We start from the raw sequence: 14,237 nt of genomic DNA on the forward strand, positions 1-14,237 counted from the left end.
ACCCTGAGCCTGAAGACAAAGCCTATGTTGTGAAATGCATTCAGTTCTCATTAAATTTCATATTTATCTATATTCTCTACCAGGCCGGGTCACGGGTGGAGCAAGCTAAGCAAAGTATTCCAGGCGTCCCTCTCCCCAGCAACGTTTTCCAACTCCTCCTGGGGAGCCCCGAGGCGTTCCCAGGCCAGACGAGATATATAATCTCTCCAGCGTGTTCTGGGTCTACCCCGGGGCCTCCAACCAGTTGGGCGTGCCAGGAAAACCTTTAACGGGAGGGCGCCCAGGAGGCATCCTGATCAGATGCTCGAACCACCTCAACTCGCCCCTTTCTACGCAAGGTGGAGCGGTTTATTCTCTACCATTAAATAAAAATTCACCCATCGTCTTTGCAATCTATAGTAAAATAAAGGATTGAAAAGAGAGAAATACTCCTGTGTCTCATCCTATAATGTTCTTCCCTTTGGTAAGTTTCTAGGTAGTCATTAAAAACAAGGATGAACTTTGTGTTTGTCACTGATCTACTGTGCGCATGAATCCCTTCTCCTCCAGTTTATCTCAAATGACTTTATAAACATCACTATTTCTGCAGACTTTATTTAGCATATTCTTTATGTTCTTTTCGGCCCAGATGTAAAGCAAACATCAGACTTCTGCAGAAGTCCAGGTCAGTCCTCTCTCACTCATGCTAATCTGTCGTTTACCTGTGCGGTCTGGGACCGGTTGTTTTGGTCCAGACTAGAATATGATTTCTGTGTTCACAACCGCCCAAACGAACCGCACCAGAGTTCAAATAAAACAGACTAAATGTTGAAAACGTTGAAAGCGCTCCTAGATTCAACAGTCCACAGTTCACTATTACATCACCAAAAAGTATATTTGTTTTTAATGATTATTTCTCAATCTATAAATCTTAAGTAAACCAAAAATAAACTGCTGCCAAAAGATTTCAAACATTTCCAGCACTGGACTACAGACTCTCACCTGAGACTGGTCGAAGTGGATGATGATTTTGAGGTCCACCGGCCGGTCATTGAGCCCGTCGGTGATGGCCGTCCCTGCCGAGGGCTCCAGCTGTGGGGAGAAGCAGGCCTGCAGCCACTCTGTGCACGTCATCATCTGGACTTGTTGCATCCTCTCTTCACTGAAACGAAACATCTTACTGCGAAAGTCCTTCACCTCCTGGTCATTTATGGCGTCGAGTTCATGGAGACCTAGTGGTGGCGAGGAAAGGACATTAATACAGCATTGCAATAAATTTGATTTGATTTGGAGCAATATCTCTAATAATATGCCTTGAGTAGGGCTGGGCAATAATTCAATAGGATAATTTATTATCTTTCAATGGAATCATATAGTGATGAACTCATATCGCGATATCATGATGCACATTTACGTCGTCGAAACTGATAATAAGCACATAATAACTCAGATTTCTCAGAAAATCTGATCATTTTGCACTAAAGTTCTTAATTAAAAAAGAAAATACTCAGTACTTTTCATTTGTCATGTATTTAATTCACATAGGAGTATACAAAAATAGGCTTTATCGTGTGGTTATTTCATATTTATTTAATGAATTTGCAGAAAACGTTAACGAGATATGAAATTACCTATATATCTCGATAGAAGATTTTGGCCATATCTCCCAGCCCAAGATATATATATTTTTTTGTACCTTTTTCAGACATTGTTTAGATTTTTTTCCAAAATTTTCCAAATTTTTCTTTTTAGACATTTTTTTCCAGACATTTCTTTTCAGAGTCTTTTTTTCCAGCATTTTCCAAACTTTTTTCAGACTTTCTTTTTGGACATTTTTCAGACTTTTTTTTTTAACGGACATTTTTTCCAACATTTTTCAAACTTATTTTTTTCAGACATTTTCCAGATATTTTTTTTTTTTTTTTACCTTTTTCAGACAGACATTGTATAGACTTTTTTTCCAACATTTTTTCAAACTTTTTTTTTGATATTCTTTTCAGACATTTTTTCCAGATTTTTTTCAGATCTTTTTTTGGGATATTAGCCTTGAGAAGAAGTCTTCATCTTATGAGATCTCAATATAATACACTAATAATCAAGTCTTAAGCAACAGGTACGGACCCAATTAATCAGTTTTCATTTGAACATGAAGCTCGTGAAGTTCAAAGAGCTGTCAAGTAGGAAGCTGTATATTTTATGTTAACATGACTGAATTCACAGGCTTGAGCGGTCATTAATAATGCACAAACACCTGTGCAATACTTGATGCCAGACATACGCACCTCGTAGCACTGAATGTGTAAAAGGGATTACGAGCAGCAGACTCTCATGGGATTAACGCAGAGCCTCCTAATATTCACACTAGCACCAAATGCCAGAGGTATGAACTGCGGTTTGGCTGGTCACACTTTATCTCTCTGCTCCCTGTAGAGCTTTTGTCTCTGTATTTTTTATCAAAAGGGTGCTGCACAATAGTCTCTTGGTAATGAAAACAACATGTTGACATTTCAAGCCATTTAACATTCATATGACCCTCAGCATTCAAAGAAGGGCTCTGGACCACATTAGCTGCATTGTGTGAGTGTGCAGACCGGTGCGTGTGACTGTATTTCTGGAGAGGGAAAAAAACATGGTTGGCTGTGTAACAGTTTGTTACTGCGCTCTGCACGAGGTTAGGTGTGTGTGTGTGTGTGTGTGTGTGTGTGTGTGTGTATGTGTGTGTGTGTGTGTGTGTGTGTGTGTGTGTGACTATCCAGACGTGCCTGTGGGGTTCCTTTTGAAAACACCACTTTGCTCTGACAAAAGCCTTTAAAAGATCATGTCAGACCAAAGTGGAGCCAGGAGGGGAGAATATCAATATCGTCTGAGTCTCCTTCAATTAGACTCAGAGCCCCTTCTCTCCTTCTCTCCCTCTTTCACCCTCTGAAGGGGTCTGTTGTGACCTGAGGACTTCCATAATCCTGGATATCTCGGTCAGAAGAGGGCTGCTTGTGTGTGACTTTGTGTAAAAAATGTATTTAGAGTGCACGTAGTTGTTTCAACCTGGTATCATGCCAAAGTGTGTAAAAGACCCGCCTGTCCACCAGAGGATAGTGTGTCGCCGAGGCAAAACGTGACACTGACAGGGGGCAACAAAACCACTCACTTAGTTTGAGGCAACAAAGCCACGTAGTTAGCTTTGGGAAAAAACGTCATGGTTGGGTTTAAAATAAGTATGTCAACTAAGTAAAATACGTATGGAAACGACGTAACATAAGTACGGAAAACATGTCACAAACTTCACTAAAAAACACGTCATTAACGTAACTTACAAAACAAAGGTCTCAAACACCGGTCTCCGGGTTGAAAGTCCTGTGTTTGTTGGACACAGTCACCTCCCCTCCCGCGCTCCATAAGCAGTCTTTCTCACTTTTTATTCTACGTTACTAGCTCTGAGCGTAGCTTATTACACGGATGAATTTACAGTGCAGTCCGTACAGACTACGTGGCACAAATGACACACTAAAAGCAAGAACAGTGTTCTTATTACACGTCCTTGTGAAAGTATAACTGAAGCTTAATCTTCTATCTTTCAACTAATTGTTTGAAATAGTGATAATTGCTACTGTTTGGCTGGGATATAGTATGATACAGATACACTAACTTAAGATCTTCTGTGTCAAGTCCTTTTCAACAAATGTTGAATCACCTCAGAGAACTGGGCTTTTCTACACTACTGATCGATCCCCTCTGCGCCGCTCAAAGGCCTAATCTTCACCAGAGATAACACAAAGTGACAGGTGATGGAAGACATGTCAGGAGCACGCCCAGTCGATCCTCACGCTTCTCAATCAGACAGCGGGGCCGCTGATAGGAGCCAGCTGCAGATGGGCCTCATGTCTGATGTCTGCGGTGAATGTGCTGAGTAGGACAGATACTTAGCATACTGGGTGAGGTGCTTAAGGCTTGTTGTGCGCGCAGAAAGATTTACAGTCCCACTTACCAACTCTTAAGTGCCTTTCTTTATTGGGAATGTCAAACAGGGACAGCACACGAATCAATCAGGGAGGGAGTAATGTGTGTGAGAGCTTGTATGATAGTTTTTAAAGTGAGGGAAAGTCTTGAAAGCGACGCCGTCTTACCCTTGCCAATGAGCACGCCGATTTTGGAGTCCAGCAGGCGTTCTGCTCGGCCGCAGTTGCGCGTCACCAGCTTGAGGACCGGCAGGAAAGGGCGAACATCGCACAGCCTGCGAGTTTCGTCCTCCAGTTCTTCGTGCACGGCCGCCTGGTTGACGCACTCGAACATGTGGCTCTCCATCTCGCCCAGGGAGGGAAACAGTGGGAACGACTGAGCCTGCTTCCATAAGAGCTGCGAGGGAGAAGAAGAAGAATTTCACTGAAGTGCTGCAAAACCACAGGGAGTGTTTTTATCGTCTCCATTAAATTAAAGGTGCTATTGATAATATTGATAACTTATCTACAGTATGCTCTCTTCAAAGCAGCCAGACTCTGTTGACAAAAACAGTATAAATAAGTTTTACTTTCAGTTCCCCATCGGAAAGGGCTGTTTCTAAATATATAATTTATTTAAAAGGGATATCAATTTTCTTAGCCTTTCATTTAGGTGACTAAAATACATTTTGCTGACATCCACAGCAGTACATTGCTTTGATCCTGTGTCGGTACTCTTGTCTGTTACTCCAAAACTGGGGGCGTGCCGACCGTCATCTACTGTAGGTAATACACTGACTATTGGAAAGTACCTCATACAACCCGCATTTCAAAACACCCAAATTATCCCTTTAAAACTAATAAGAACAACATAGCATAATGATGTAATATATTGACGAAAGTGTATGTTTCATGATCAGTAACAAACATGACTCACAGCAACATGACACAGCTTCTGAGTGAGCCGATCACGATGTGAATAATATGAACCACCAGCCAATCCCGGCATGATTCATGTCTCTGTGCAGCCACAGCCTGATCACAGGGTCGGATGTGTTTGTCTGAGGTTATGCTGTACTAGCATACTGGAACAACAGGACAAATTTGCCCTCCAAACAAATACCTTCTTATCCAGGAATACTCGTGATTTTATGCCCCGATTTAGTTCGATGAACTTAAAGGCCTGAACATCGGCAGAGACCTGCCTCATTGTATAGTTCCAGGAAAAACAAACACTAAACTTTATTGCTAAGAGCGAATGTCTAAGTGAAATCATTCTGTGTCTTTGGTCACGTTACAGGGCTGATGAAGCCAGAAGTGATTTCTAGAAAATGTCAGACAGACGTTATGTACACACACACACACACACACACAAACACACACACGCGCACACAGACTGACTTGTTTATTTGCTATTCAGAACAACCTCCTCGGGCTTTTTTTATAGTGCCTGCATGTCTGGGGAAAACAGTGCATGTTTTCTACGTTGCTCAAAATGTAAAAGAATGCAGCTGTGAGGAGGTTGTACACCGAGTAACTGGACAAATAGAAATGCAGTACAATGTAATGCAATCCCATTCAATACAACAGCCCTGAATACAGTCGGTAATACATACTAACTTTGCAAAATGTATCATTTTTATGAGGCTGTTGTAAAAGGAATTAGGGCTGTCAAAGTTAAAGTGTTAACGCGCTAACGCAAATTCATCACTAATTTCTTTAACACATTAACGCAACTTGCGATTTTTAAGTTGTAGCGGGCTCAGTTGTAAAGCTACAGTGAAGATACCGGCATCATATGAAACTAGAAAAACCTAAAGAATCCATTGGTACCAACCAATATAGCTTAATAGCTTGTTGTGAAGGAGGTTAAATAACACTCCAAACTTGCACTAAATTTTGGCGAGGAAAAACTGGCATGGCCATTTTCAAAGGGGTAGATATGTGAATGAAAATGGGTTCTATGGGTACCCACAAGTCTCCCCTTTACAGACATGCCCACTTTATGATAATCACATGCAGTTTGGGGCAAGTCCTAGTCAAGTCAGCACACTGACACACTGACAGCTGTTGTTGCCTGTTGTGCTTGAGTTGTTATGCTAAATGCAGTACCTGTGAGCATTCACATGTTGATAAGAGTATTAAATACTTGACAAATCTCCCTTTAAGGTACATTTTGAACAGATAACATATGTGATTAATTTGCGATTAACTATGGACAATCATGTGATCAATACATTATATTGTATGGTGTTTCTCTGCTTTCAATACAGTGCAGTTTAACAAAACACTACCCCAAAGTGCAGGTTCAAGTTAAGTAGTAGTTATTGCAGCAGGGTTATTGTATTTCACTGCCTTGCATCACACAGTTGTTTCCATTTTTCTGGTCACTCTATATAGTTGAAATCGATACCTAAATCACAACACACACCCATTACCCCCACACCTACAGTACACAAACTTTGTGCCACTTTGTAAGTTATTTCCTCAACAACTTTTAAAAGATCCATCAAGTCTGCGACTCCGGACCTCTGCTTCATAAAATTAGCTGCAGTCACGCATGACGTCGTGAGCTATTTGTGTGCTGAACGCAATAACTACTCGCAAATAAAAAACAGCCAGCCGGCCGCAGCAGCCACCTCTGCCAAAACAGACATTAGATAATGTCTAAGTGGCCAGCTGTGTGACTGTGTGTACTTGTAAATATGTGCGTGGGCTGTAGACATTTTGTCCTTATTAGGCAATTAGACAAAGGCCAAGAGGCATGTGAGGACGATGACATAATGTCAGGATACACAACAAGCAAATAAATAAATTGAATCTCCTTGAAATGTGTTGGAAGTTGATTTTATTAAAAACTATTAATTATCTGTTGTGCTGTAACAATACAGCTGAAATGACCTCGCCTCAGCAGCAACATATGGCTTTAAATGCAACTGATGTGCAGACAACCTGTGGTGTCACCCACCCAGTGCCACTCACTCACCAGTTTGATGTGCTGAATGGTGGCCTCGCGTGGAACTTCCATCTGGATGTAGATACCGGTGGGCAGCAGAAAGTCCACAGTGATCTGGTCCAGAGCGTGGCCGGCCAGGTGCGAGTGGGCCGCCCATATGTCCAGGAGGTCTGTCATGGCAGGAGGCATGGCAAGGGGCACCACACACCACCTCAATCATAAGGACCTGGAGGGACAAATCACACACTTTAGACTGAGATTGGTGGTTTTAATGAGTGTATTGTATTGTAAAGAGGAAACTTTTGTTGACAGAAGCTCTATTTCCCCATTTATTCAGATACATTTGTTCTCAATAGGTCATTCTGACGACTGAAGGGTGTAGTTCTGGGATAAGTATGAATCAGCCTTTAAAAACTTAAAGGTGCAGTGTGTAGGATTTCGATTGCAACCAGCTGAAGCCGTGTGCTAAATGTGTAGGAGAACTACGGTGGCCAACGCAAAAACACAAATGGCTTTCTCTAGAGCCAGTGATTGGTTTGTCCGTTTTGGGCTACTCCATATGTAGACCCCCTAAACGCTACACACTGTTCCTTTAATTACAGAGGAGAAAATGAGAACTGGGGTTAGAGAGCTGACAAAATAACAAAATCAGACCCAATAGAAAGCATTAGTTAGTTAGAAATGATCAGTCATTCATCCTTTTAACATACATTGAACTCTACCAGCCTAAAGGCAAATGTGCTTCACATCAATGTGTTACATTCCCATGTCGTCATGGCTGATAACACTTTCCTGGAAACCTTGCAGCTGAGGGTGATGTTCCAGAAAGTCATTAGGCCATTCCTCAAAGCTAGCTCAGTTGCTTAGAGCCAATCAAGAAGATAACTGCAAGTTTAAGTCACAGAGCTGAGATGTCAAACAGATCATATCAATTCACGGTGAAAAAGATGCATCATTTGAATAAAGTAGCAGACACTTTTAAAGGCTTTTCAAGAAGATTTACACAAGTCCAATTTAGGGCTTCCCCTCTTAGTCGATTAGTTGACTAATCGGCTATTTTGTTCTTAGTCGAATAAGATTTCTTTAGTTGATTAGTCATTTTTTTATGTTTATCATGCTGAATGACTTATTTCCAAGAAACACAAGATTTAAAGTGGTGCTTTTGCGTGATTCTTTGTGGAGAAACCCAGTTTTACAGATCTGTTGATTAAATCAACTAATCGATTAGTCGTCAAAATTGTATGAGTGTTAGTCGACTAATTTCTTTGCTCGAGGACAGTAAAATTATGGCTATGCAAACATATGTCTCCATCCCAAATGTAAACCTCAATAACTAGTCAAAAAAAGACAAAACTAACATCTCAAAAAGACTCATCTTGTGATCTTTCAGCTTCTTATATTAAAACCCCCATTGTGCTGTTTTTTTTAAACCCACTACATGCAGGTTCTTCTTTTTTATCCTTTTCATTAACAACAAGTTGACAGGCGCAAATGATTCAGCGTCACCGTGTCCCTGCGGGGGCAGCACTGTGCTGAGTCCAGTAGGAGGCCGGAGGCTTTAAGTTGGGTGAGGGCCAGTGCTCAGAGGAATGCCCACTAAGCAAACAGAACAAAAGGTCAGCCTGCCCTCCCCTCATCTGACAATCTGGTCCCCCTGGCAGAAAACACACACACAAAGAAAACACTCACACTTGTAGACGGAGAATGCATGCATAAAAGTGCACGCAAATACATACACACACATGCACACTACAAAAACAGAGTAGCTGCTGCTCAGGTAATTATCAAGTAAGGCAGGAGGGAGTTCGCCTGCCACAGCTCCTCTCTACATGTCCAAAAGTACTGGCTGAGGAAGGCTATTTCTGTCTACCCATGAGACATGCACAAGACTCAAAATCCAGTGCATCCAATGTAACAGTGACTACCTTTACATGCACACTAATATTCCACTATTAATCCGAATAAGACAAAATTCCCAATTTGATACATGTCATGTAAGACGTGGATATCAACAGGTTATTGGATATGCACAAATATCACAATGTCGACCTTTTCAAGAAGGTGGTTGAAGGAATGAAAGAGGGAGGCTGTGCTCACATGGTCGAACAAGTCTGCCACTGGTTACGTTAAGAATACGCTGCATGTAAACGGGAATATAAATTTTCATTAGCCATATAAATTTAGTAGGATTATTGTCTTTTTCTGAATAAAGGCAAAAAACTGAATATTTTGTCCATGTTAACGTAGTCATTGTAAACCAGCAACTCAATAACAAACGCACACACGTGGACACATAAACACATGCATGTTAACTGCAGTTCCATTGAGCTGCAGTAAGTGGCTTCTTAGCTGCATGGTGTAAAACAGCCCACAGCCTGGTTTCCATTTGGGCTCAACCACAGCTGTCCCGTCACACCACTTCCACCTGCCTTTTTTCTCATGTAGTCCTCAAGTGGCCCAGAACATTAACTCTTCCACTCTGCCACAGGTCCATCTCCATTTCGTCTCGATCCGCCCATTAAAAACGACAGCCTTGATTGCCTCTAATGGTCTTTCCCCTCTAAGTTAAGTGCTCGAGCTACCAGCAGATGAGCCGATGTTATGCCACGTGGCTGAGGACGGTGCAATATCTGCTGTGCATCTGGAGCCACGATCTCAGACACTTAACATTATCAGCAGCCATGCAAATGGAAACAATCTTGTGCGAGTTTCTGTGTGCTGTTCAAACTGTAGATGGCTTTCTGAACATCTCTTAAAGCTGCAGTCGGTAACTTCCAGGTGGCTACAAGACGATACAAAACAACACAAGAAACCAGTCAAATGCACAGTTAGAGGGCAGACAATGGCGAGCCTGTAACGTCACAAAGGTGCACAGTTACACACATGAAAAGTAACATGACACCCAGCGTGTCTGTCTGACGCACCGACAACGTAGGGTGCTCAGGGATGGATGAACAAGCACATGCATGTCTATGCATATAAACACTTGTCTCATTAAATATGGGTGACATTTTCACACCAGACAGCTTGAATACTGTCTCATGCTGCAGTGATGCAGACACACTCTGTCTCTCTCTCTCTCTCTCTCTCTCTCACTCACTCACTCACACACACACAGTATACACACAGGTGAGCAGGGTTATTGAGGATATGGTGGCAGACAGCCAGAGGTCTGCTGCAAGGTCAGGTTTCAGCAGGAGGATCAGAGGAGAACAAGTAGGTTTGCAAGATCAGGGAGAAAGGGAGAGTTTCATGTGACAACAAACAGAAGAGCCTGAAGGGAATCTGTCCAGGTAGCCAACATTAGCGAGAAAAACAATGTATCACTATGGAGCCTCCAGTTCACGGCTCCCAGGCACACTTTGATGACTATCTGTGTGTTGAAGCTGCAGAAATACGACCCCGCTTACATTTGCTTTGCCTGTTTTCTGTGCAAACCAAGACAGATTTTGTATTGCACCAATTTATCGGTCAAACGTTGGTATCAACTGTCGTCAGCCTATCGGCAAATAAGATGTCATTCGCCGATGGCAGTGGCCGATGTTTATCCGTTATGTTGCGTCGGTCTCGAACAACAGTAACCAGCTGCTGATTCGGAGAAGAAGCCACTTGCTGGACACGAGTATACGCTGTCTCAGAGAAAAATCAGCGACAAGAACGTTGTTATGATCGAAAAATGAAAGAGCAAAACAATGACTTACAAGAAGGGCTGTCAAAGTTAATAACGCAAATTTGTTTTAAAGCCACTAATTTCATGCAGGAGATTCATTGTTACAAATGCACCCTCACTTGTTTCCTTTCATAAACTCAAAATACAGCTGCCTGGGAGGAAAAAGAGAGGCGTGAACTGTTTGAATCTTCATGTCTGATCAAATGTCTGCAAATGCACTAGAAAGGGGTGAATCAAAGGAGAGTTGGTCGATCAGAGGGAAGCATACCTGAGAGGAAAACTGGTTTGATTAAATTGGCATTCACTTCTAGAGGTAGATGAGAACACAGAGCGACATACAGTACACACAGTGTGACCAAGCCAGACACTAAATCTAACCTCAGACGAAGCAAACTGCTGCTCGTAATGGAAGTAGTTCCTCTGAACCAGTGACAGTGACGTGTTGTGAAGGCTTTCATGCCCAGATGCAGTTATGGTTATTTAAACACTGGTGTTACTCAGCACTCTCTTTCTATAGCTGTCTCTGTCCGACAGTAAGAGGCCTGTGAGGCTCTCTACAATGGAGTGTGTGTCCACGCGTCTCTGTGTGTGACTGCTTGCAAAAGAAGGGCTAACATAAATAGTTTGTGTGTGTATAAAAAGGTCATGCGTGGTGATTAAGGGTCCTGTGACACATTTTCTTCCACTGTGCTAAAAATAAAGTTCACAAAGAGGATCTAAGACCTCTTCACCTCCCCACTACAAACTCTGCACTCCTGTAATGAGTATGGAGACATACACACAAACGCAATATTGAGACGGCCTGAGTCAGCGTTTCCACCTCTGGGCTGGCATAGTGAGAGTGTGTGTGTCAGTGTGTGGGTGTGTGTAGTTGGTGGGATGGTGTATATGCAAAATGTAAAATGAGAGAGAAGGCTCCCATGGCTCCAAAAAAAGATGTTTACACCTTCAAAGTGTCTCACAGAACCAAACAAGAAACACTTTAATTTTTTAGTGCTGAAATTATCCAATAGTATATTTTTATTAATTAATTTGTTAGTACTTTTATTATAATATTATGCATGTCCTTTCTTTATGACCATGAATATAATTTTAATGAATTTCAATTAATTTTCCCCTCACTTATTTACTTACCATTATTATTATTATTATTATTATTATTATTATTTTGTCTGTTTCTCCTGGCTTTTATTTATCTGTTTATTTTATTTGTACTATTCTTCTTTTTAAATTGTATTTATTTATTTATTTATTCCCCTCACATAAAAATATTGCTTTTGGATTTACATATGATGATTATGTTACAGCATGTTCTTTGTCTTATTCATTGATATTGTAAAATGCAAGTATTTTGTATCTTGGAGAACAAGGTACATTACATGCATGGTTTAATTGATTTAATAAAAAAAAAAAAAAATGAATTTAAAAAATATATTTGATTTGATTAACTGATTAGTCGATGGAAAAGTCATTTAACGAGAACATACACCAAAGATTCTCTGGCTACATCTTGTAAAAATTGTGAGGATTTGTTACTTTTCTCTGTTTTATAACCATAGTAAATTGAATATCTTTGTGTTTCAGACTGTTGGTTGGAACAAACTAGCTAAGCAAAGCAAAGCTACTTAAGGACTTATATCATATATTCATATATAGTCAGTCATATATTTTATAAACTTAATAATAACCTGATTAATTGAAAGCAGAATAATAAAAAATGAAAACAACAGTAGCAGCCCGGATTTTATTATTACATGATATCAATCTACATACTTTGGTATGTCAGTGGCACCACCACATATACGGTTTCACTTTCTGCCACTAACCACAGTGGCACAGAATGAAATGCACGGATTGTGAAATCGTGACACAACAAAGCTGGATGCTACTATACTGTTCTGTTCTGCACCCACACAGTCTGCAGACTAATTGTTTTTAATCATAAGAGGTAAGGACACAGCTACAGCAGAAGGTCCATTCATTACAGGGTTTCTCTTTATTAATGATTACTAAAAACATGGGCGACCTCAGGTAACTCTTGCAGAGCAGCGTAACCTCTCAGAACGGTAGAGATGAATGAAAAGGGCTTGTAGCTTCATGCACAACATACTTACTGTGTTAAGATCTGGCTAAATATTAGTGTGTGTTGCCTGTGTGTGTTTGGTGTTTGGATAAGTGGTCAGCTGGGGTGTGTATTTGTGTACTGTGGCTCGAGTGTATGTGAGTCACCAGTAGAGCGGTACTAGCACTTACTGCAGAGGAGTGGAAGTAGGTGGTGGCTGTAGACAGCAAACACACATTCAGGTGTAACGGTTACTTTAACTCTCTGACACACTGCGGGGCCGAGTCAGTGACTAAGACATGTTTGTGTGCAGTGTGTTTACATTAAGTACTTACAAGCTGCTTCCACTGAACCTCTCATATTGCATCTTTTACATTTCCTTTATGTAATCTGCACCTTTTTATGTTTGATTTTTAGATATTTGCTGCATCCTACTCAGTGGTGGAAGAAGTATTCAGATTCTTTACTGAAGAAAGAGTAGAAATACCACACTGAAAATTCAGCTCAGAAAAACAGCCCTGTTTTTAGCTTTGTGATGATGCACTTTCCAGCTGATCCAAGAGGCTTTTTAAAGAGTTTATTTAGCATAAGAAGTAGGAGGATTTTATAAACACATAAAAAGGTTTAGTTTATGGGTTTAAAAATCACCACGGTTTGAGATGGATGGTTTCCACTTGACAGGACGGGTAAAAGAAAAAAAAATGTAATCTGAAGAGTAACTAAAGCTGTCAGATAAATGTAGAGGAGTTAAAAGTACAACATTTGCTCCTGAGATGTAGTGGAAGTATAAAGTTGCATAAAATGGAAATACTCAAGTAGAGTACAAGCACCTCTAATTTGTACTGAACTACAGTATCCATTTATTTCGTGCTTCAGTGCCTTAGTTCCTCCACATGGATCAGTTTCATCTGATGTTACCAATCAAATCATTATCTCAGTGCGGTTTCCGAAGGGAAACAAAGGTGCATCGTGCTCAGAACTGGAAATGAGAAAGAGACTTGAAACCAAATCCCCTGTAAAAATATTCTCACAGCCGCTAAAGAACAAACTGTCTCCGTGCACACTGTATCTGAGAGGAAGTGTGAATGGAGAGATTCAGTGGGAGCATGTGTGAGTGGAAGTGTGGGTGGGTGTATTTCTGTGTTTGTAAGGTATGTGTTCGTGTGTGTGTGTGTGTGTGTGTGTGTGTGTGTGTGTGTGTGTGTGTGTGTGTGTGTCTCTGTGTGTGTGTGTATGTGTGTGTATCAACCACATCCGGACAGCGAGCAGTGCTCCTTCATACTAACCGCCAGTGACACAGTGGCACATGCCCACTTCTCAGACAGGACGCAATGACACCAGACAGGAAATGAGTGACAAATAACAACCACGGCAAAAGTCCCCACCAGTCATTCATAAAAAGCTGATGAACGCTGAATCACAGGCTGAGCTGTTATTCTTATTCCTGAAGAGTTATTTTTAATGTTGTTTACTGTATTCTAGTCAAGTCAACGTGATCCTACCAGCTGAGATAAAAGATAAATATCTTTGCATGTCTTGCATGCACAAAAAGGTTTGTTTATGCTCATACAGAGTTAAACAGAACACACAGCACGCACATTATCAGCGTGTTTCTTTGGATAAGAGGGATGCTTTCAA

General features: G+C 41.1%; 1 protein-coding gene across 2 annotated transcripts in view; it reads right to left on the reverse strand.

The window, feature by feature from the left end:
- Window positions 1-14,237, reverse strand: part of pik3cb (phosphatidylinositol-4,5-bisphosphate 3-kinase, catalytic subunit beta) — a 63,819-nt gene that overhangs the window by 22,965 nt on the left and 26,617 nt on the right. For both annotated transcript variants that reach the window (XM_037776099.1, XM_037776100.1), the window contains 3 exons: window positions 6,898-7,093; window positions 4,101-4,329; window positions 982-1,211 (listed from right to left, as the gene is read on the reverse strand). In XM_037776099.1, the coding sequence (XP_037632027.1) occupies window positions 982-1,211; window positions 4,101-4,329; window positions 6,898-7,056 (618 nt within the window). In that variant the 5' untranslated portion in view covers window positions 7,057-7,093. The remainder of the gene's footprint in view (window positions 1-981; window positions 1,212-4,100; window positions 4,330-6,897; window positions 7,094-14,237) is intronic.

Source organism: Sebastes umbrosus, chromosome 7 (genome assembly GCF_015220745.1).
Source record: "Sebastes umbrosus isolate fSebUmb1 chromosome 7, fSebUmb1.pri, whole genome shotgun sequence".
Taxonomy (NCBI): domain Eukaryota; kingdom Metazoa; phylum Chordata; class Actinopteri; order Perciformes; family Sebastidae; genus Sebastes; species Sebastes umbrosus.